Below are 25,095 nucleotides of genomic sequence, written 5' to 3'. Positions count from 1 at the left end.
TTGATAGGTACTGCCAAAATGACCTCCAGAAAGGCTCTATTGAATTGCCTTTTCCACTGAAGTGTTTGTGAGTGTCCTTTTCTCCACCTACATTTGCCAAAACAAGATATTATTGGTTTTTTAAATTTTAACCAGTTTTTAAGTGAAAAATTACATGTCCTTGCTTTGATTAGCATTATTGTAGTTACTAATAAGGATAAGCAAATGGTTATAATCTCTGCAATTGCAAGTTCCCTTTTGCTTGGTTTTCAGATTATTTGTCTTAGTGAGTTTTGAGAGTTCTTTGTATATTAGAAGTATTAACCCTTTTCCTGTTACAGAAAATATGTTTATGGTTTAGAATTTTTATATAGTCAAATTCTTTTCTTTATGGTTTCTAGGTTGCACCTCTTTCTTGGGAGATCATTTCTTTGCCAGGATTACAGGAATATTTCCCTGCATTATCTAATACTTTTTATTTATTTATTTATTTTTTCTTTATAATAGTCTGTTTTAATATAAACAATTGTTGGAATCAATCAATGTCCATTTCAGGAAGCTTCTTGTCTGAATCCAAAGGCACAGCTGTGTCTGTACCCTGCTCAGCAGCCTGAGGGCCTGGGTTGTCTCCTTGTCCATCCACTGGTCCATTCTGCTCTGCATTTTTTTGCTCCTCTTTTGGAGGTTCCACTTTGGGTTTGGGCTTTTATATAATACTTTTTAATTTGACAATTTAATTTGACCAAGTAGAAAACTGAGTTAGTTGCTTTTTGCTCTTTAGCTTTTGAGAATAATTCAGGTTGTTCATCTTTAATACTTGTAACATTTGTCTTGAACTTAAGACATAGTATTATAAATAATTTGTTCTTTTAAGCATGTAAAAGAATCTTTGTGCCTTCTAAATTCATTTAAAGTAATTCAAAATAGTTGAGATACACTTAAAATTGCTGATTCTTAAGTGGCATGGCTCCAACATCAATAGACTATTTAACCTTTGGAAAACTATAACTAACTTGAGAATGAGACCTGGAGCTTCCTAATCTTGTCATCAAAGTTGGGTTTATGCTCGTACTTAAGGCTAACAATATGGAGATTAATAAATAATTTCTGTTCTTCATATACAGATAACATGTACAAAGCCTAAGGAAAAAGCACTCTTTTTGGCTCTTGATCCTCTGTGTGTGTAATATCAAGCATAAGATCGCTGTCCCTAGATTAATCTGGAGCTAAAAGAAAAAGAAGATATAAAAATACAGTTTACTCTTTGCCAGGCACTATCCTATATTAAAAAGCAGAGACATTACTTTGCCAACAAAGGTCCGTCTAGTCAAGGTTATGGTTTTTCCAATAGTCATATGGATGTGAGAGTTGGACTATAAAGAAAGCTGAGTGCCGAAGAATTGATGCTTTTGAACTGGGGTATTGGGGAAGACTCTTGAGAGTCCCTTGGACTGCAAGGAGACCCAACCAGTCTATCCTAAAGAAGATCAGTTCTGGGTGTTCTTTGGAAGGAATAATGAATGTTAAAGCTGAAACTCCAGTACTTTGGCCACCTCATGCGAAGAGTTCACTCATTGGAAAAGACTCTGATGCTGGGAGGGATTTGGGGGCAGGAGGAGACAGGGACGGCAGAGGATGAGATGGCTGGATGACATCACTGACCCGATGGACGTGAGTCTGAGTGAACTCTGGGAGTTGGTGATGGACAGGGAGGCCTGGCGTGCTGCAATTCATGGGATCGCAAAGAGTCGGACACGACTGAGTGACTGAACTGAACTGAATCCTATAATATAGACTGTGTTGTTTATTTTACAGACTTAAAGAGTTAGTGACTTGTCTGAAATTATATAGCTAGTAAATGGAATTTAAACCCAGCCTGACTCCCAGGCCTTTCCATTCTGTGTTGTCCTCTATTTCATTTTTACTTTCTTCCAGTAAGAAATCATAATCCACATATATTGTTGTTGTTGTTTAGTCACTCAGTTGTGTCCAACGCTTTGCGACCCCATGGACTGAAGCACACCAGGCTTCCCTGTCCTTCACAATTGCCTGGAGTTTGCTCAAACTGAAGTCCATTGAGTTGTTGATGCCACCCGACCATCATCCTTTGTCTCCCCCTTCTCCCGCCCTCAATCTTTCCCAGCATCAGAATCTTTATTCTAATGAGTCAGCCCTTCGCATCAGGTGGCCAAAGTATTGGAGCTTCAGCTTCAGTCTTCCAATGAATATTCAGGACTGATTTCCTTTCAGATTGATTGGTTTGATCTCCTTGCTGTCCAAGGGACTCTAAAGAGCCTTCTCCAACACCACAGTTCAAAAGTATGAATTCTTCAGCAATCAGCTTCATGGTCCAAATCTCACATCCATACATGACTACTGGAAAAACCATAGCTTTGATTAGATGGACCTTTGTCGGCAAAGTTATGTTTCTGCTTTTTAATATGCTGTCTAGGTTTGTCACAGTTTTTTGTGTTTTTTTTTTTTCCCCAAGGAGTAAGCATCTTTTAATTTCATGGCTGCAGTCACCATCTGGAGTGATTTTAGAGCCCAAGAAAATAAAGTCTCTCAATGTTTCCATTGTTTCCCCATCTATTTGCCATGAAGGGATGGGACCGGATGCCATGATCTTCATTGTTTGAATGTTGAGTTTTAAGCCAGCTTTTTCACTCTCCTCTTTCACTTTCATTAAGAGGCTCTTCAGTTCCTCTTCACTTTTCTGCCATAAGGATGATGTCATCTGCATATCTGAGGTTATTGATATTTCTCCTGGCAGTCTTGATTCCAAGCTTGTGTTTTATTCAACCTGGTGTTTCGCATGATGTACTCTGCATATAAGTTAAATAAGCAGGGTGACACTATACAGCCTTGATTCACTCCTTTCCCGATTTAGAACCAGTCCATTGTTCGATGTCTGGTTCTAACTGTTGCTTATTGACCTGCATAGATTTCTCAGGAGGCAGGTAAGGTGGTCTGGTATTCCTGTCTCTTTAAGAATTTTCTGCAGTTTATTGTGATCCACACAGTCAAAGGCTCCGGCATAGTCAATAAAGCAGAAGTAGGTGTTTTTCTGGAATTCTCTTGCTTTTTCAATGATCTAATGGATTTTGGCAATTTGATCTCTGGTTTTTCTGCTTTTTCTAAATCCAGTTTGAACATCTGGAAGTTCTTAGTTCACATACTGTTGAAGCCTGGCTTGGAGAATTTTGAGCATTACTTTGCTAGTGTGTGAGATGAGTGCAATTGTGCGGTAGTTTGAGTGTACTTTGGCATTGCTGTTCTTTGGGATTGGAATGAAAACTGATCTTTTCCAGTCCTATGGCCCACTTGACCTCGCATTCCAGCATGTCTGGCTCTAGGTGAGTGATCACACAGCATACAGTAGCAGATAGATACATTACTAAGTTCTCTCCCCCTTATATACATATCTTTTTTCAGAATATTTTAAAGCCTTAAAACCTAGCTTTTATTTTTATTAAGCAAAAGAAATATGCTTAATCTTGCTCTGGTGGACTGGGGCATGCTCAGTAAATCTTTAATCCAGTTGTCTGCTGATGGGGGGGACTGTGCTCCCTTGCTGTTAGTTGTTTGGCCTTAGGTAACCCAGTCTTGGAAAGTCTACAGGCTCAACGTTAGAGCTACTGGAAACCTCCAAAAAAGACTTATGCCAACCCAGGCTTCCCAGGACTGCTACTGCCAGGGCCCCTGTCCATGTGGAAGGACACTTCCAATCCACGCCTCCTGGGGAAACTGTCAAAACACTCACAGGCAGGTCTGGATCAGTCTCTTGAGGTGTCACTGTAGTCAGCAAAAACAAGACCTGTAGGTGTCACTGTAGTCAGCAAAAACAAGACCTGGAGCTGACTGTGGCTCAGATCATGAGCTCCTTATTGCTTAAGGAGCAAAATTTAGGCTTAAATTGAAGAAAGTAGGGAAAATCACTATACCATTCAGTTATGACCTAAATCAAATCCCTTATGGTTATACAGTGGAGGTGACAAATAGATTTCAGTGGATTAGATCTGGTAGACAGACTGAAAAACTATGGATGGAGGTTCATAATGTTGTGAGGAGGCTGTGACCAAAACCATCACCAAGAAAAAGAAATGCAACAAGGCAAAGTGGTTGTCTGAGAAGGCCTTACAGATATCTGAGGAGAGAAGTGAAAAGCAAAGGAGAAAGGGAAAGATATATGCACCTGAATTCAGAGTTTCAGAGAATAGCAAGGAGAGATAAGAAGACCTTCTTAAATGAACAACGCAAAGAAATAGAAGAAAACAATAGAATGGGAAAGACTAGAGCTTTCTTCAAGAATATTGGAGATACCAATGGAACATTTCATGGAAAGATGGGTACAGTAAAGGACAGAAACGGTAAGGACCTGACAGAAACTGAAGAGACTAAGAAGAGGTGGAAAGAATACACAGAAGAACTATACAAAAAAGTTATTAATGACCAGGATAATCACAGTGGTGTGATCACTCCCCTAGAGCCAGACATCCTAGAGTGTGAAGTCAAGTGGGCCTTAGGAAGCATTCCGATGAACAAAGCTAGTGGAGGTGATGGAGTTCCAACTGAGCTATTTAAAATCCTAAAAGATGATGCTGTTAAAGTGCTGCATCAAATTTGGAAAATTCAGCAGTGGCTACAGGACTGGAAAAGGTCAATTTTCATTCTAATCCAAAAGAAAGGTAATGCCAAAGAATGTTCAAACTACTGCACAATTGCACTCATGTCACATGTTAGCAAGGTAATGCTTAAAATCCTTCAAGCTAGACTGAGCAGTACATGAACTGAGAACTTCCAGATGTATAATCTGGATTTAGAAAAGGCAGAGGAAACAGAGGTCAAATTGTCAACATCCGTTGGGTCATAGCAAAAGCAAGGAAATTCCAAAAAAATATCTGTTTCATTGACCATCACAACAAACTCTGGAAAATTCTTAAAGAGTTGGAAATTCTGGACCACCTTACCTGCCTCCTGAGAAACCTGTATTCAGGTCAAGAAGCATGTTAGAACCAGACATGGAACAACAGACTGGTTCAGAATTGGGAGAGGAGTACATCAAGGCTGTATGTTATTACCCTGCTTATTTAACTTCTATGCAGCGTACATCATGGAAAATGCCAGGCTGGATGAAGCAAAAGCTGGAATCAAGATTGCCGGGAGAAATGTCAACCTCAGATATGCAGCTGATACTCTCTTGGCAGAATGCGAAGAGGAACTAAAGAGCCTCTTGATAAAGGTGAAAGAGAAGAGTGAAAAAGCTGGCTTAAAATTCAACATTTAAAAAATGAAGATCATGGCATCTGGTCTTATTATGTCATGGCAAATAGATGGGGAAAAAGTGGAAACAGTGACAGATTTTATTTTCATGGGCTCCAAAATCACTGTGAACCTTGACTGCAGCCACAAAATTTTAAAAAGACGCATGCTCCTTTGAAGAATAACTGTGACAAACCTAGACAGTGTATTAAAAAGCAGAGACATCACTTTGCTGACAAAGGTTCATCTAGTCAAAGCTGTGGTTCTTCTAGTAGTCATGTAGATATATGAGAATTGGACCATCAAGAAGGCTGAGCACCGAAGAATTGATGCTTTTGAATTGTGGTGCTGGAGAAGACTCTTGAGAGTCCTTTGGACAGCAAGGAGATCAAACCAGTCAATTCTAAAGAGAACCCTGAATTTTCATTGGAAGGACTGATGCTAAAGCCAAAGCTCCAATACTTTGCCACCTGATGTGAAGAGCCAACTCATTGAGTTGTATAAATTAGTTATCTTAGTTGCAAATGTCACAAAAAGAGTTTAAAATGATTGAATTTTTTAAGCTTCATTTAACATTTACTGGGTAGTCATTCATTTGTTTATTAATCTACTAAGTGACAGGTCCTATGCTGGCAACAGGAATGCAAAAATGAATACGCAAAGTCCCACTGATGCAAAACTCACTCTAGTGGGGAAGTCTGTTCCACAATTTGCTGTTGATTAGTTAAGTCGTGTCTGACTCTTTTGTGACTCCACGGACAGTAGCCCACCAGGATTCTCTTATCTATGGGATGTCCCAGGCAAGAATACTGGAGTGGGTTGCCATTTCTTTCTCCAGGAGATCTTCCCGACCTAGGGATTGAACACATGTCTCCTGCATTGGCAGGTGGATTCTTTACCACTGAGCCACCAGGGAAGCCCAACCCTAGTGGGGAAACTGGCATGTAAATAGAGGTTTGTTGATTGAGGGTATGTGCAGGATACAATGGGGACACAAAGGAGATTAATTAGTTTTACTCTGGGGAAGGGCATCTGAAAAGGCTTGGCAAAGAAGGTGACATTTAAGCTAAGCTTTAGGAGTATATGTAGGGAGCAGCCATTTTAGCAGAGAGAACAATTTGAGTCAAGGTATCAAAAGTCTTGAATAGTGGCCAAACTGTAAAAACTTGACATGGTTAAAGCATGTGGGGAGCCAAGAGGAATATTATGTAATGTCATGGCCCTGATAAGAGGTAAGCAGGGTCCTAGAGGTCTTAGATACTGGTCAGGTAAGGAGTTTACACTTGATGATGTAGGTAGATTTTGAGTTTGAGGAAGATTGCCCTGGGAGCAATCTGGAGGATGGAATGGGAGGATATAGCAGGATAAAGTCTTAATTTAAAATATTTCTGATTTATGGGATTTTCAAACATATACAAAAGTTTCAAAATAGTATAAAATCCCCATGTACCTGATACTGAGCTTCAACAGTTCTCAGTACATGACTGTACTTATTTGTATCCTGCTCCCTATTATTTTAAAAGCAAATTCCTAAGTGAATTACAGATTAGAAAAGCATAATTAATAATACATAACAAAGTGAATAAAGGGCTCTTAAATCTGGCTATGTGGCCAGATTGTGTACAAAGCTTGAAAAACAAAGTTCCTACATCATATTTGTTGAGTCAGATTATGTGTATGGGCAGACATTTCTAGTTTTACTAAATAAGTGTCAATAGATATTGTACAGCTAGGGTTGAGAACTACAGATTTTAAGATATTTTTAAATTAGCTTTGACTTCTGATGGATGTCTTTTCCTGAATTCACTGAATGCTGCCTGTGGTTCTTCTGGGTGAAGTTCATCTATTAGATAGTGGCAGGCTTTGTGTGTTTTAAGTTGTTAACAATTCAGTAGAGAGTATTAGTATAAAGGCTGATGTCTTAATTTTTTATTAAAGGTAGGACAGGCTGAAAAAGTACTTCCATCTTTGAATGTGATGAGATAGGGGATAATCAGTCGTCGTTATAATTGATCTTCTGTACCAAAATCAGCCACAAGTAAGGAAGGGAATGGGAGACTGAGTCTCCTCCTTTCCTCCTTAATAAGCATAACTTATATTCAGGCGGTGCTGTTTTGCTTTTTTTCCCTCTAGGAATGCTAGGAAGGGAGGGCTCCTTGGCATGCTGCCACTTCCTCTCTACTGGCAAAACTGATTTACAACTTTGGCAGACCCTGTTTTCTTGCCTAAATACTTTTGATGCCAGTCTATCTTTTTTCTGAGTAATTAGGACTAATCACCAGAAGGATAACTCTTGGATCTGTACCTTCCCAGGACTATTAAGGTAGAGGATGTTTAGGGGATGCCTTCTCAGACATTATTCTCATCTCCAAAGTCAACTTTGGAGGTGTCAGATTCCTCCTTCTTGGTATCCCTGTCCTTATCTTGAGTATCAGTTCAGTTGCTCATCGTGTCCAACTTCTTTTCAACACCATTGACTGCAGCACGCCAGGCTTCCCTCTCCATCACCAATTCCCAGAGCTTACTCAAACTCATGTCCATCGAGTCAGTGATGACACCCAACTGTCCCATCCTCTATCATCCCCTGCTCCTGCGTTCGATCTTTCCCAGCATCAGAATCTTTATTCTAATGAGTCTGCCCTTTGCATCAGGTGGTCAACGTATTGGAACTTCAGCTTCAACATCAGTCCTTCCAATAAATATTCAGGATTGATTTCCTTTAGGATTGACTGGTTTGATCTCCTTGCAGTCGAAGAGACTCTCTAGAGTCTTCTCCAACACCACAGTTCAAAAGCATCAATTCTTTGGCGCTCAGCTTTCTTTATGGTCCAACTCTCACATCCATACAGGACTACTGGAAAAACCATAGCTTTGACTAGACTGACCTTTGTCGGCAGAGTAATGCCTCTGCTTTTTAATATGCTGTCTAGGTTGGTCATAGCTTTTCTTCCACAGAGCAAGTATCTTTTAATTTCTTAACTGCAATGATTTTGGAACCCCCCCCCCCCAAAATAAAGTCTGTCACTGTTTCCATTGTTTCCCCATCTATTTGCCATGAAGGGATGGGACCAGATGCCATGATCTTCATTGTTTGAATGTTGAGTTTTAAGCCAGCTTTTTCACTCTCTCTTTCACCTTCATCAAGAGGCTTTTTAGTTCCTCTTCACTTTCTGCCACGAGGATGGTGTCATCTGCATATCTGAGGTTATTGATATTTCTCCTGGTAATCTTGATTGCAGCTTGTGCTTTATCCAGCCTGGCATTTCACATGATGTACTCTGCATAAAAGTTAAATAAGCAAGGTGACAATATACAGCCTTGATGTACTCCTTTCCCAATTTGGAACCAGTCTGCTGTTCAATGTGTGGTTCTAACTGTTGCTTCTTAATCTGCATACAGGTTTCGCAGGAGGTAGGTAAAATGGTCTGGTATTCCCATCTCTTTAAGAATTTTTCACAGTTTGCTGTGATACACACAAAGGCTTTAACATAGTCCGTGAAGCAGAAATAGGTATTTTTCTGTAGAAAAGCACCAGGATCAAGCATGAAAGCATATCTGAGCTATACTGTTTTCAGAGTTTGAGGGAGGGACCCTGTCGAAATATTTCTACACATAATTTCAAGTTGTGTCTTGAGTGAGCAAAGGCTGTACCTTAATTTCTTTATTATTACATCTTACTGTCAATGTCCAGTAAAATATAGGTCAACAGTCCTCAGGGTCATGTTTAATGTGGCCAATAATAGGAGTATAAAAGTGAAGAGGAACTAAAAAGCCTTTTGATGAAAGTGAAAGTGGAGAGTGACAAAGTTGGCTTAAAGCTCAACATTCAGAAAACGAAGATCATGGCATCCGGTCCCATCACTTCATGGGAAATAGATGGGGAAACAGTGTCAGACTTTATTTTTGGAGGCTCCAAAATCACTGCAGATGGTGACTGCAGCCATGAAATTAAAAGACACTTACTCCTTGGAAGAAAACTTATGAGCAACCTAGATAGCATATTCAAAAGCAGAGACATTACTTTGCCGACTAAGGTCCGTCTAGTCAAGGCTATGGTTTTTCCAGTGGTCATGTATGGACGTGAGAGTTGGACTGTGAAGAAGGCTGAGCACTGAAGAATTGATGCTTTTGAACTGTGGTGTTGGAGAAGAGTCTTGAGAGTCCCTTGGAGTCCCTTGGACTGCAAGGAGATCCAACCAATCCATTCTAAAGATCAGCCCTGGGATTACTTTGGAAGGAATGATGCTAAAGCTGAAACTCCAGTACTTTGGCCACCTCATGCGAAGAGTTCACTCATTGGAAAAGACTCTGATGCTGGGAGGGATTGGGGGCAGGAAGAGAAGGGGACGGCAGAGGATGAGATGGCTGGATGGCATCACTGACTCGATGGACGTGAGTCTGAGTGAACTCTGGGAGTTGGTGATGAACAGGGAAGCCTGTCATGCTGCGACTCATGGGGTCACAAAAAGTTGGACATGACTGAGCGACAGAACTGAACTGAATGTAAATAATCCAAGACTAAACTGGATGAAAAAGCCTGGTAATCAATTGGTATTCCCTTTTGCTAGTCAGGTAATGTGATGATTCTGCTTCTAATCAAATGGTGAATAGCAGGCTGGGTTTCAGGATTCAGCTTACTATTTCCTGACACTGAATGATCTGGGCATTTCTCACCCGAATTTACTTTCAGAGACTACAGAGAGGCAAAAGGAAAATATTATCAAGTATTTTGCTTTATAGGACATCACAGTTTAGTTTTATCTAAAGCATTGCTTAAAAACCACCATAGTACTTTACCATGATTTCAGTGGAAATTTTAGGTTGACTTTTGTCTTCCTGTTTTTCATTTAATTAATCAATATTTTTTATTTCCTATAAGAGCTAAGTGTACAGCAGTGAACAGAACAATCTAACAGGAAATATGCTCACAGCTTCATGGAGCTTACATCCCCATGGGTAGGCTGACATTGATTAATCCACACTCCCATACATGTGTGCAGCATTTCTTAACCTACCAATAATAAACCAAATTAATATTGAGTGCTCGCCATGTGCCAGGATTAAAAAACAAGAAGTATGGAAAAGAAGTTCCAAGAGAAGATAGCAGCCAATCCAAGGCATTTGTTTAGATAATATTTTTCTTAATTTGATGCAGCCCTTTGCCTCAGGGGCCACTTTTTCTCTCTTAAGAAAAACTGTACACAAGAAAAATTCTCATTACAAGTGGATGCATAATTATAGAAAATTTGGAGGCTCTGAAAAGTATAAATAAAGCTGTGTTATCCTGCCACGTACAGGGAGCCACTCATAATGTTGTATACTCTTTTCCCAGGGTTGGTTGGTTGGTTTTCCTCCTCACTCTGTGATAGATACAGTCACATTAATGTCAGGAAGTGATAGGTACAGGGTACAGTGTGAGTACATAGGAGGGACACTCAGTCAAGTTTTAAGAGATTAAGAAGAGGATTGTCCCGGTTCTGATTAATACTGTTTCTGCTGTTCAAAACCCAAATAAATGTTCACTCTATAAGGTGAAACAGAGGCTAAATAGTCCCCTTCCCTCAACTCTCTTATTTTCTTTCCATTATTTCCTTCCCCTCTCCCGTACACTCTTTCAGTGAGACCCCCATAATTCTCTGCTTTCATTTACAGACAGTCTTTTCAAAAAAGTATTCTACACATGTAATCTATATTGCCTCACTTCCTAGTCATTCATTGATTAATTCCAGTCTGGCTTTCTTTCCAACCACCCTACTGAAACTAATGCTTGACAAGTTATCTCTATTGCCAGTTTCAACAAACATTTTTCTGGACATACCTCGTTTTGACATTTGATCCAGGTGCCATCTTTTGCCTTTCATGATACTGTGATGAACTAGTTTTGCTTCTACCTCACCAGCCTCTCCTTTGCTGGATTCTCCTCCTTTGCCTTCCCTTTATTATTTTTTTTGTTCTAAATTTATTTATTTATTTTAATTGGAGGCTAATTAATTTACAGTATTGTAGTGGTTTTTGCTGTACATTGACATGAATCAGCCATGGGTGTACATGTGTTCCCCATCCTGAACCGCCCCCCCCCCACCTCCTTCCCCATCCCATCCCTCAGGGTCATCCCGGTGCACCAGCCCTGAGCACCCTGTCTCATGCATCATACTGGACTGGTGATCTATTTCATATATGATAATATACATGTTTCAGTGCTATTCTCTCAAATCATCCCACCCTCGTCTTGTCCCACAGCATCCAAAAGTCTGTTCTTTACATCTGTGTCTCTTTTGCTCTCATATATAGGATCATCATTACCATCTTTCTAAATTCCATCTACATGCGTTAATATACTATATTAGTGTTTTCTTTCTGGCTTACTTCACTCTGTATAATAGGCTCCAGTTTCATCCACCTCATTAGAACTGATTCAAATGCATTCTTTTTAATAGCTGAGTAATATTCCATTGTGTATTTGTACCACAGCTTACTTATCGATTCATCTGCTGATGGACATCTAGATTGCTTCCATGGCCTGGCTATTATAAACAGTGCTGCGATGAACATTGGGGTACAAGTGTTTCTTTCAGTTCTGGTTTCCTCAGTGTGTATCCCCAGCAGTGGGATTGCTGGGCCATATGGCAGTACTATTTCCAGTTTTTTTAAGGAATCTCCACACTGTTCTCCATAGTGGCTGTACTAGTTTGCATTCGCACCAACAGTGGAAGAGGGTTCCCTTGTCTCCACACCCTCTCCAGCATTTGTTGTTTGTAAACTTTTTGATAGCAGCCATTCTGACTGGCGTGAGGTGGTACCTCATTGTGGTTTTGATTTGCATTTCTCTGATAATGAGTGATGTTGAGCATCTTTTGATGTGTTTGTTAGCCATCTGTATGTCTTTGGAGAAATGTCTGTTTAGTTCTTTGGCCCATTTTTTGATTGGGTCGTTTATTTTTCTGGAATTGAGCTGCAGGAGCTGCTTGTATATTTTAAAGATTAATTCTTTGTCAGTTGCTTCATTTACTATTATTTTCTCCCATTCTGAAGGCTGTCTTTTCACCTTGCTTATAGTTTCCTTCATTGTGCAAAAGCTTTTAAGTTTAATTAGGTCTCATTTGTTTATTTTTGGTTTTATTTCCACTACTCTGGGAGGTAGGTCATAGAGGATCTTGCTGTGATTTATGTCAGAGAATATTCTGCCAATGTTTTCCTCCAGGAGTTTTATAGTTTCTGGTCTTTTTATAGTTTCTGGTCTTACATTTAGATCTTTAATCCATTTTGAATTTATTTTTGTGTATGGTGTTAGAAAGTGTTCTAGTTTCATTCTTTTACAAGTGGTTGATCAGTTTTCCCAGCACTACTTGTTAAAAGAGATTGTCTTTTCTCCATTGTATATTCTTCCCTCCTTTGTCAAAGATTTATCTCTGCTTTTGCCTTCCGTTTAAATGTTAGAGCAAATAAGAACTCAGTTCTGTGTCTCTTTCCTTCCTTCTCTGTAAGTGATCATCTCCAGACCCATGGCTTCAAGTTCTGTCTATATGCTTGCAATCAGAGATTTTATTCTCAGTGCATACTTCTTTCCTGAACTCAATTGTACAAATATTTACATACCTACCACATGAAGGATGCTGTATGAGATGCTGAGAAATTAACATTGGAGACAGTCAAACCAGTTATTAGTATATGTGCTGCTGAAGCGAGCACTCAAACCAGTTATTAATTGATATTTTCTATGAGAGAAATAAACAGAGCACTGTTATTAAAAAATAGCAGTTAGACCAGCTTTAGGTGGATTGCCTTGGGAAGCCATTTTAGGTCTTAATTTAAAGTCAGATCCTGAAGTAGAGGTAGCTGTGGGAAGAATGAGTGTGGAGCAGTAGCAATAGCACCTGTAAAGGTCTAGAGGCCAGAAAGAATTCAGAATAGTCCAGAAACTAAACAGAAAGACTGATGTGTGTAGAGAGGAGATTGGAGAGAGGTCCAGGAGCCAAATCATGCCAGGGCTCTTTGGGTCATGGTTAGAATTTAGAAATAATTCTAGGGAAACTGTTGTAAGGTTTTAAACAAGGAAGGTAACTTGAGCTGATTTATGTTTCAAGAAGATTACTTTTGCTGTTCTCTGGAGAACGGATTGGATGAAAGTGAGTATGGAAGTAGGGAGATTGTTTATCCATATTTCACAGGTGAGGAAACAGAAGTGCACATCACATGATTTGTCCATATGCTCATATAGTACATAATATAGCAGGGATTCTAATCTGGGTTTCCTGATTTGGAGCCTATGTTATGATCTGGTGCTTCTCAACTTCAATATGTGAATCACTAGAAGATCATCTTAAAATATAGATCGATTCTTCAGGTCTAGGTGGGGCCTAAGATTTTGCATTTTTAATAACTCCCAAGTGATCTCCGTGCCGCTGATCCTTCAACCATACTTTGAATAATAAGGCCAGTCTACCAATATACTCAACTGCTGTTGACCCAGGTTTGGAACTACAGGTGTCCTCTGCCCTTAAGCTGATTTCAATATTGAAAGTCTTTCTAAAATTGATAAACTGGAGGTGATTACTACAGAGTGAGTTATCCTTTGAAGAATGACTTTGCTTGGTGTATTTTAATTGTGCACTCTTGTCTTGATATAAAACCTACAAAACCAAGATTCAAACTTCAAAGATAAGTGAAACTGGCAGCGGCAGTGGGGGGAGGAGGGGTTGGCGAAGAAGTGAAAAAATGGTTAATTTAATAGAAGTATTTAAGTTTAAAGATAATTGGTACCATTACCATGGTGGTGGTTCATAATAATTCATTAGTTTTCTGCAAGTTGATTTTTCTAACCTAAGTTTAGAAAGAAATATTTTTTATGTATAGAGATTGCTTGGTATACAGAGTTCTTGTCTGACTGAACAAAAGCAATAGGTCATTTCCAGGAATTTATTTAGAATTAGCTTCTTTTTGTTAGAGGTTTTTTAATGTAATGAGATTTTCATTTGTTTAATTTCTAAACATTAGGTAGAACTCATTCTCCAGTTATTGTTCCATCATTAGTGAGATTGATAATAGCTTTTCACCTAGTGACTGAGCTTCCTGTCTTACAATGTTTTTTTGAACAATAGGATCCAACAGTGTAGGAGAATTGGTCACAAATTGGTATTTTCGTGTGCAGGTATTTATTGTTGTACTGAAACTAGCAAATATTTAAGTATGGACTTGGGAATCAGAAAGATCTGGATTTAGATCTTGGAGCCTACATTCACTAAACAGGCAAGGTACTTAATTTCTCTGAGCCTCAGTTTTCTATCTATAAATGGGGACATAACTTGGCTTGAATGGTGAGGGTTGTGTTAAAGACTATTTTATTAATCTCCTGTGCAGCATGTCTCAAAGTATATTCTTTGAAATTCTTAAATTAGACTTCTAGTAGATGCGAGCTGGGGGAGGGGAGCAGGGAATGGCTGTATGCCCGAATAAGTTTCCATTACCCAGGATTTCTTGGAACTGTTAGTAATGTCAGTCAGCCATGTGACTGTCCTAAAGGAAGAGAAATTTTTTGTTGTTCAGTCGCTAAGTCATTTCCAACTCTTTGCAACCCCATGGACTGCAGCACACCAGGCTTCAGGTTTCCCAAGAACCTAGTCTTTGTGAACAAGTTGCTCTAAAATGTTTTGGGAAATACCAGCCTAAGTATTGTGTGGCTTATAGTAAGCACTCAAAAAGTATTCTCCCTTGCCACTGTGAAACCAGCTTCAGTTCAGTTCAATTAAGTCGCTCAGTCGTGTCCGACTCTTTACCACCCTGTGAACCGCAGCACGCCAGGGCCCCATGTCCATAGAGTCGGTGATGCCATCGAACCATCTCATCCTCTGTCGTCCCCTTCTCCTCCTGCCCTCAATCTTTCCCAGCATCAGGGTCTTTTCAGTGAGTCAGCTCTTCACATTAGGTGGCCAAAGTATTGTCGTTTCAGCTTCAGCATCAGTCCTTCCAGTGAACACCCAGGACTGATCTCCCTTAGGATGGACTGGTTGGATCTCCTTGCAGTCTAAGGGACTCTCAAGAGTCTTCTCCAACACCACAGTTCAAAAGCATCAATTCTTCGGCACTCAGCCTTCTTCACAGTCCAACTCTCACATCCATACATGACTACTAGCCTTGACTAGACGGACCTTAGTTGGCAAAGTCGTTTCTCTGCTTTTGAATATGCTGTCTAGGTTGGTCATAAGTTTTCTTCCAAGGAGTAAGCGTCTTTTAATTTCATGGCTGCAGTCACCATCTGCAGTGATTTTGGAGCCCGGGAAAATAAAGTCAGCTACTGTTTCCCCATCTATTTCCCATGAAGTGATGGGACCGGATGCCATGATTTTCGTTTTCTGAATGTTGAGCTTTAAGCCAGCTTTTTCACTCTCCCCTTTCACTTTCGTCAAGAGGCTCTTAAGTTCTTCTTCACTTTCTTCCATAAGGGTGGTGTCTTCTGCATCAGTTCAGTTCAATCACTCAGTCGTGTCCGACTCTTTGCAACCCCATGAATCGCAGCACGCCAGGCCTCCCTGTCCATCATCAACTCCTGGAGTTCACTCAGACTCGCGTCCATCGAGTCAGTGATGCCATCCAGCCATCTCATCCTGGGTCGTCCCCTTCTCCTCCTGCCCCCAATCCCTCCCAGCTGAGGTTATTGATATTTGTCCCAGCAGTCTTGATTCCAGCTTGTGCTTCCTCCAGCCCAGCGTTTCTCATGATGTACTCTGTATATAAGTTAAATAAGCAGGGTAACAATATACAGCCTTGACATACTCCTCCTATTTGGAACCAGTCTGTTGTTCCATGTCCAGTTCTAACTGTTGTTTTCTGACCTGCATATAGGTTTCTCAAGAGGCAGGTCAGGGGGTCTGGTATTCCCACCTCTTTCAGAATTTTCCACAGTTTATTGTGATCCACACAGTCAAAGGCTTTGGCATAGTCAATAAAGCAGAAATAGATGTTGTTCTGGAACTCTCTTGCTTTTCCATGATCCAGCGGATGTTGGCAATTTGATCTCTGGTTCCTCTACCTTTTCTAAAACCAGCTTGAACATCTGGAAGTTCTCGGTTCACATATTGCTGAAGCCTGGCTTGGAGAATTTTAAGCATTTCTTTACTAGCGTATGAGATGAGCACATTAATAGAATAACTAGGAACGACAAAAAACTTTTGAATTTTCTTAATTGATGTCTCACAGGCAGTGATATTTCTATTTTAGACTATAGGTATTTCTTGCAAAAAAAAATTATAAAAGCCAGGTTAACATTGCATCTAGGAGGACATGTGCTTGATCAATTGTTTTGGCTTGTTTTATTTTTTTTGCTTTGGTGCCTATCATCTGAATCTGTTTGTTTATAAAAAGTTTCGAACCTGAACAAAACTGAAAAAGCTGAATGCACTTGCTCTCCCAGAAACTTGACGGCTAGAGCATAGGCATGAGACCTCAGCTTCACCAATTAGATGGTCATTCTTGGGACTTTGCATCTAGGGCCACTGATGCAAATAACTTGAGACCATTTAGAAATCATACTGCTGCCAGCAGTTGCTTCTGGGCTTCCAGCATAGGTACTTCCAACTAAGCTGTGTCTGTGGAGGTCCTTGGCTGTAGTTCGAGGATGTCTGGCTTCCTCGGCTCCTTCTGTTTTCTGATGTGGCTCTCTAAGCTTTCCTGTCAGTAGCATGAGCTATCAGTTATCCTTCCAGTAAATTATATTTTCACTTTGGTTCACCAGAGTCCATTGTTTTCCACCCAGACCCTTAACTGGTACAGAATAAGTCAAAATAGCTTTAGTTGAAGTGAGGTGGTGTGAAGATTTGCCAGCGACTTCATCTACATTTTTTAAAACAGTGAAGTCATTGTAAGTTGTTTATTTGCATGAGTTTTAGTCAGTGCTCTTGTTTTGGAAGAATGGTGGGTTTTTTTATTGTTGAGTTTGAGAATTCTTTATATATTCTAGATAGTATATGTGGTTTACAAATATCTCTCCCAGTAGATTTTAAAGTTTTACATTTAAGTACATGATCTTTTATTTTTTGAGATGTAATTGATGTTTGACATCATATTAGTTTCTGATGTTCAATATAATGATTCCATATTTGTATATATTGTGAAATGATCACAATAAGTCTAGTTAGCATCTACCAGCATAGTTACAATCTTTTTCTTGTGATGAGAACCCTTAAGATATACTCTTAGCAACTTTTAAATATACAGTACGATATTAACTTCAGTCATCATGCTGCTCATTACATTTGCATGGCTTGTTCTATAACTGGAAGTTTGTGCCTTTTGACTATCTTCACCTATTTCACCCAGCCCCAAACCCCTGCCTCTGTCAGACACCAATCTATTCCGTGTATCTGTATATTTTGTATTTCGGGTTTTGTGGGTTTGTTTGAGATTCCCCCAAAAAATGAAATCATACGGAATTTATCTTATGTCTGGCTATTTCACTTAGCATAATGCCCTCAAGGTTCATTCATGTTATCACAGATGACAAGGTTTCCATCTTTTTTGTAAGACTGTTCATCCATCAGTGGACACCTAGGTTGCTTCCATGTCTTAGCTATTGGAAAGTAATGCTGCAGTAAATATAGGGTTGCATATGTCTCTGATCCAACATCCATCCACTGGATCATAAAGCAGAGGAATACCAGAAAAATATCTACCTATGTTTTATCAGCTGTGCTAAAGCCTTTGTGTGGATCATAACAAACTGTGGGAAGGTCTTAAAGAGATGGGGATACCAGATCATCTTACCTGTCTCCTGAGAAATCTGTATGTGGGTCAAGAAGCAACAGTTAGAACCCCATATGAAACAACTGGTTCAGGATTGAGAAAGGAGTATGACAGGGCGATCTGCTGTCACCCTGTTTATTTAACCTATACACTGAGCACATCATAAAAAATGCCAGACTGGATGAGCTACAAGCTGGATCAAGATAGACAGGAGAAACATCAACAACCTCAGATGTGCAGATGATACCACTCTAATGACAGGGAAGAGCCTCTTGATGAGGGTGAAGGAAGAGAGAGCTGGCTTAAATCTAAATATTAAAAAAACGAAGATCATGGCATCCATCCCCATTACTTCATGGCAAATAGAAGGGGGAAAGGTGGAAGTAGTAATAGATTTCCTCTTCTTGGGCTCAAAAATCACTGTGGATGGTGACTGCAGTCATGAAATCAGAAGACAGTCACTTCTTGGCAGGAAAGCTATGGCAAACGTAGATAGTGTGTTGGAAAGCAGAGACATTATTCTGCCAACATAGGTCCATATAGTTCAGGTTGTGGTCTTCCCAGTGATCATGTATGGTTATGAGAGCTGAACTGTAAAGAAGGCAGAGCACCAAAGAATTGATGCCTTTGAACTGTGGTGCTGGAGAAAACTCCTGAGGTCAAAGACTCCTGGTACTGGAGAAGATTCCTGGACAGCAAGGAGGTCAGACCAGTCTGTCTTAAGGGAAATCAACCCTGAATACTCATTGGAAGGACTGATGCTAAAGCTAAAAAGTTAAAGTTGTTCTGCTGCTGCTGCTAAGTCACTCAGTTGTGTCCAACTCTTTGAGACCCCATGGACTGTAGCCTGCCAGGCTCCTCTATCCATGGAATTCTCCAGGCCAGAATATTGGAGTGGATAGCCATTCCCCTCTCCAGGGGATCTTCCCAACACACAGATCGAACCCAGGTCTGCCACATTGCAGGTAAATTCTTTACTGAGCCACCAGAGAAGCCCAAGTTGAAGCTCCAGTATTTTGATCACCTGATGCAAATAGCAGAATCATTGGAAAAGTCCCTGATGCTGGGAAAGATTGAGGGCACAAGGAGAAGAGGGTATAAGAGGATGAGCTTGCTGGATGGTATCACCGGTGCAATGGACATAACTTGGGTAAACTTTAGGAGATGGTGAGGGACAGGGAGACCTGGAGTGCTGCAGTCCATGGGGTCACAAAGAGTCAGACACAACTGAGCAACTGAACAATAATAACAAAGTATCTTTTCAAGTTTTTTCATTGCCTTTGGATAAATATCCAAAAGTGGAATTCCTGGATTGTATTTTTAATTTTTTGAGGAACCTCCATACTGTTTTCCACAGTGGCTGCGCCAGTTTACATTCCTACCAGTAGTGCACAGGAGTTCCCTTTGCTACACATCCTTGTCTCATGACCCATTTTGAGTTAATTTTTATATATTAAAATACAAGGTTGAGGTCAGAGTTCATCTTTTTGCCTATAGCTACTACTTGATCAAGTACCATTTGTTGATAAAGATATCCTTTGGTCTTCTTGCTTTATTTTACTGTACTGTAATAAAATAGTAAAAAATACAGAAAAACACAAATAAAAGAAACATACATAATCCATTTGATTAGATTAAGGTAACATTTGGATGCATACCCTTCTAAGCTGTTTTCTTTAGACATGGGTTTATACTGTTATTCTGTTTCATAGCCTTATTTCACTGTGAACATGTTTACTGTTAATAGAATTGTGCAGTGTTTTTAACAGCTGTGTAATGCTCCATTTTAAACCAACCCTATTCTGGGTATTTGCATCTTTCCAATTCACTGTTAGACATGGTCATGCAGTATGGATTCTTGTGATTAAATATTTATATACACTTTCATGATTTTCTTTGGGTAAGTTCCCAGAAGTGGGATTGCTAAATTTTCCAGAAAATTGTAGGATATGGTGAATTTTTTCTATCCTGAGGTGTGTTTAAGAAAACTTTTTACTCTTATTTTCAAGTATGAGTTTGAGAGTGAGTGAGGGGTGGGGGACATTTTAATTTTACCTTAGATTGATTACAAGCTGGTGGGCCAGCTTGTACACGGATGTGGGTCAGCTTTATCTGGAGAGATTCTTCATCCCTCCCTACCTCATATCTATGCCTCTGAGTTGGTTTGCATCATGATTCTCTCTTACTTTAAGAATTTTACGTTCTGTTTATTCTGTATTTTCTGTGTCCATGCATGTAGAGCTCAAGTTTGCAATGTTAAGTTCTCACTTTTGGGGAAATTTCCTTTTCAGATCATAAAACAAAAAATTGGAATCATGAAAGTAGACAGGACTAAACTGAAAAAGACTCCTACTGAGGCTGTAAGTATCCAAAGTTTGCCTGTTATTTTCATTTCGGAAAAAATTCTTTGCAGTCAGTTCACTCATACTGATCTTCCAAACATATCATCACTTACATATATACAATGTAGTAAAACAGCAACTTGTCTTGAAACATCGTTGACATTCATGTAGACTTCTTATGCTGTAGTTCAAGGAGCACAAGCTTTAGAATTAGACGTGTGTTTGAATTTTACTAGATTTTTGTGTCTGAGAGTTTATTAACTCGCCTGGTTTTCACAGCTATAAAATAGCTTTGATAATTCCTCACTACTTGATGTGAAGCTGGTTTTCAGCAAAGTATTGGGCACATAATTAATCAGTTCATTTTCTAAATATAGGCCACTTGGTTTTTTAGAAACTGGAACTACCTGGCAGGTATCACCCATGGGTATCACTATTGATATTTGTTCCGGTCCTTAAAAGATTATTACATGGGCAGTTCTCCTGCCCTTTCCTTCAGTTTTACACTAATGAGTTTGAGAAGTGTTGTCTTCCCACATCTGCTCCAGCATTGCAGGTTATCTTTTAAATTTTTGTTAATAGGTGAAGAAAATATATTTCACTGTTCTAATTGCATTCCTTAATACATATATTTTCACATTTATTGGCCTTATGCCAGTTATCTGCATGTTTTATTTTGTATTTGACATTGAAATGTCAGTTTCTTACTGAATGCCATATGTACTGAGTATATATATTTTACATACCCATTAATTTCCTTTTCATTTGGTTTTTGATGTGTTTTGAAATCAAGAATTTTTGACGATTATATACTCAAATTTTTTCAAAACTGAAGAACAAAAAGAAAACTTGCATGATGTCCTTAAACTTCCATGATAATTCAGCCTTATAGATAATCAGAGAAATTCAAATTCAGATTCTTTATCTTTTACCTAGTAGTTTGTTATTGATTTGTTCTTGGAGTCATGCTTATGTGCAAATTCCTGATTCATGTTAGTTGACAGCTATTAGTAAGTTACTTAGGGTAAACTGGAAATGTAATTTTTAGATCATTGACTATGTACATTTTTAAGGCCTGAAGATGCCTATTTTCCTCAGGCAGCAAGCCCAATTTCCCATACTGTGATCAATACTAGGTATTATTTTTAAGGAAAACATTTATTTATTTGGCCCTCTACACATTTCTTCGCCAGTCTGTTTTCTATATCTGTGAGCTTGGGTTTCTTTTGCTGTTTGCTTTTTTGTTTTTTAAATTCCATATATATAAGTAAGCTCATATGGTATTTTGTCCTTCTCTGACGTATTTCAGTGCCCTCAAGGTTCATGCGTATTGTTACAAATGACAAGATTTCTTTCTTTATATGGCTGAATAGTATTTCATTGTATATAGGTACCACATCTTTATCCATTCATCTATCATTGGACACTTAGGGTATTTCCATTTCTTGGCTGTTCATGTGGCAGTAAACATGGGGATTCATGTTTCATTTCAAGTTAATGTTTTCACTCTCTAGATGAATACCCAGAAGTGGAATTGCTGGATCGTATAGTAGTTCTGTTTTTAATTTTTTGAGGAACCTCCATACTGTTCTCTATAGTGGCTGCACAGTTATTGATCACTTTATGTATCAGTAGCTGTGTGAAGGATTTTTTTCCCCTAGATTTGACATCTTTATTGGAGCAACTCAGTATATACTGTGGCAGTTGGTATGCAGCCATTGAACTGACGTGCTTTCTTTTGCATTACCATGAGTAAGGAAAATCTCAGTCTGTTTACGTTTATGTAGCAGGGACAAGATGGTAAAGATTTACTTTTGTCCCTGGTGCATTTAGTAAACTCCAAGGTCCATAGGGATCTTGATACTCCTGATAAAACAACATTGTTCTGGTATGTTAAATTGATGCTATTATACTAACTGGCATAATAAATTCAAATCCTAAAAGATGATGCTGTTAAAGTGCTACACTCAATATGCCAGCAAGTTTGGAAAATTCAGCAGTGGCCACAGGACTGGAAAAGGTCAGTTTTCATTCCAATCCCAAAGAAAGGCAATGCCAAAGAATGTTCAGACTACCACACAATTGCACTCATTTCACACACTAGCAAAGTAATACTCAAAATTCTCCAAGCTAGGCTTCAACAATACGTGAACCAAGAACGTCCAGATGTTCAAGCTCAATTTAGAGAAGGCAGAGGAACCAGAGATCAAATTGCCAATATCCATTGGATCATAGAAAAAGCAGTGAATTCCAGAAAAACATCTACTTCTGCTTTATTGACTATGCCAGAGCCTTTGACTGTGTGGATCACAACAAACTATGGAAAATTCTTAAAGAGATAAGAATACCAGACCACCTTACCTGCCTCCTGAGAAATCTGTATGCAGGCTAAGAAGCACCAGTTAGAACCAGGCATGGAACAACAGACTGGTTCCAAATCAGAAAAGGACTGCATCAAGGCTGTATATTCTCACCCTGCTTATTTAACTTCTATGCAGAGTACATCATGTGAAATTCCAGGCTGAATGAAATACAAACTTGGAATCAAGATTGCTGGGAGAAATATCAATAACCTCAGATATGCAGATGACACCACCCTTATGGCAAAAAAGTGAAGAGGAGCTAAAGAACCTTTTGATGAAGGTGATAGAGGAGAGTGAAAAAGCTGGCTTAAAACTCAACATTCAGAAAATGAAGATCATGGCATCTGGTCCCATCACTTCATTGCAAATAGATGTGGAAACAGTGGAAACAGTGACAGACTTTATTTTCTTGGGCTCTAAAATCACTCCAGATGGTGACTGCAGCCATGAAATTAAAAGACGCTTACTCCTTGGAAAAAAACTATGACAAACTTAGAGAGCATATTAAAAATGCAGAAACATTACTTTGCAGACAAAGGTCCGTCTACTCAAAGCTATGGTTTTTCCAGTAGTCATGTATGGATGTGAGAGTTGGACCATAAAGAAAACTGAGTGCTGAAGAATTGATACTTTTGAACTGTGGTGTTGGAGAGAGCTCTTGAGAGTCCCTTGGACTTCAAGGAGATCAACGCAGTCAATCCTAAAGGAAATCAGTCCTGAATATTCACTGGGAGGACTGAAGCTGAAGCTCCAATACTTTGGCCACCTGATGCGAAGGGCTGACTCATTAAAATAAAGATTCTGATGCTAGGAAAGATTGAAGGCAGGAGAAGGGGATGACAGAGGATGATGTGGTTGGATGGCAATACCAACTCTATGACTACGAGTTTGAGCAAGCTCCAGAAGTTGGTAATGGACAGGGAAGCCTGGCATGCTGCAGTCCATGGGGTTACAGAGAGTCGAACATGACTGAGGGACTGGACTGAACTGATACTAACTGGGGCTTGTGACCAGAAAACACAAGCACTTAGGAGGCCTTAGACATACATGTGCCAGAGAGTGCCCTTTGAAGGTTGAGTGCCTACCAGAAGTCTGGGAAATGTCAAGATTTCCTTCTCAAGTGAGAGACATAGTTCCACACCTTGTACCACATACCATGAAGGTAGAGAAACAGTGTATGCCATGACTCTTTAGATTTTGGAGGCAGCATATGTCATGTTTATGCATGCTATTTTGATCCATATACTGGATAACTTCTATGGTGATAGTAATGTTTGGATCTAGAAAAGACTGCAAAAGGTTCAAGCTATGATGTAAACTGCCCTACTCCATGAACATTATGGTCTAGTAGAACCAGGTGTCTACCTTAGTGTCAGCCAAAGGCACTATGTGATGCCTCTGGCAAGCCCCAATAGGAGAATAATAGCTTAAGACCTGGGGGGTAGAGTTTGGCCATTGGAAATTGAAGTGGTATTGATAGTAGGCTCAAGTAGATCCAAAAGGCACAAGTGAACTGCATGAGCAAGTAGTTCACACTCCTAAGTTACCTGTTTCTACTGCTTCATACCTCTCCTTCAACCTGTATGACTTAAAGGAAAGAAAGAAAAGGTGCAAGGTTTGTGGAAGGATTTTGTGCCAAGAATTTTCAATGCCTTAAATTTTCACAGAAATTGAGATAGTTCTTAATGCTCATTTTAGAGAGAGGAAAGATACCAGACTTAGCTTTAAAAAAAATTTGCCCTTGAGCCCCTGTTGTTCCACGTTCAGTTTTGGCTGCTGAAAATGCCCCTAGTTTAAATCTCACAACGTTGCTAGATAAATAGGTTGTGTTAGTTTATTTTGTGAAAGAGGATATAGAGAGTCAGAGATGTAGCTTACCGACTACCTTAATTCTAAAGCCCATGGCCACCCAAGATGGAAAGGTTATGGTGGAGAGTTCTGATAAAACGTGGTCCACTGGAGAAGGGAATGGCAAACCTCTACAGTATTCTTGTTGTGAGAACCCCATGAAAATTATGAAAAGGCAAAAGAAATGACGCTGAAAGATGAACTCCCTGAGTTGGTAGGTGCCGAATATGCTACTGGAGAAGAGTGGAGAAATACCTCCGAAAAGAATGAAGAGACAGTGCCAAAGCAAAAACAACGCCCAATTGTTGATGTGACTGATGATGGAAGTAAAGTCCAATGCTATAAAGAACAGTATAGCATAGGAATCTGGAATGTTAGGTCCATGAATCAAGGTAAATTGGAAGTGGTCAAACAGGAGATGGCAAGAGGGAATATCGATATTGTAGGAATCAGTGAACTAATAAAATGGACTGGATTGGGTGAATTTAATTCAGATGACCATTGTGTCTACTGCTGTGGGCAAGAATCCCTTAGAAGAAATGGAGTAGCCCTCAAAGTCAACAAAA

The 25,095-nt window shown here is 39.5% G+C and overlaps 1 protein-coding gene across 50 annotated transcripts in view; it reads left to right on the top strand.

Moving 5' to 3' along the window:
- HUWE1 (HECT, UBA and WWE domain containing E3 ubiquitin protein ligase 1) overlaps window positions 1-25,095 on the top strand; it is a 157,971-nt gene that overhangs the window by 18,288 nt on the left and 114,588 nt on the right. For all 50 annotated transcript variants that reach the window (XM_060407790.1, XM_060407794.1, XM_060407783.1 and 47 more), the window contains one exon: window positions 20,268-20,336. In XM_060407790.1, the coding sequence (XP_060263773.1) occupies window positions 20,292-20,336 (45 nt within the window). In that variant the 5' untranslated portion in view covers window positions 20,268-20,291. The remainder of the gene's footprint in view (window positions 1-20,267; window positions 20,337-25,095) is intronic.

The sequence above is a fragment of the Ovis aries genome, chromosome X (assembly GCF_016772045.2).
Source record: "Ovis aries strain OAR_USU_Benz2616 breed Rambouillet chromosome X, ARS-UI_Ramb_v3.0, whole genome shotgun sequence".
In the NCBI taxonomy this organism is placed as follows: Eukaryota; Metazoa; Chordata; class Mammalia; order Artiodactyla; family Bovidae; genus Ovis; species Ovis aries.
The sequence above is the reverse complement of the archived record's forward strand: the minus strand, read 5'-3'. Positions and strand labels throughout refer to the sequence as shown.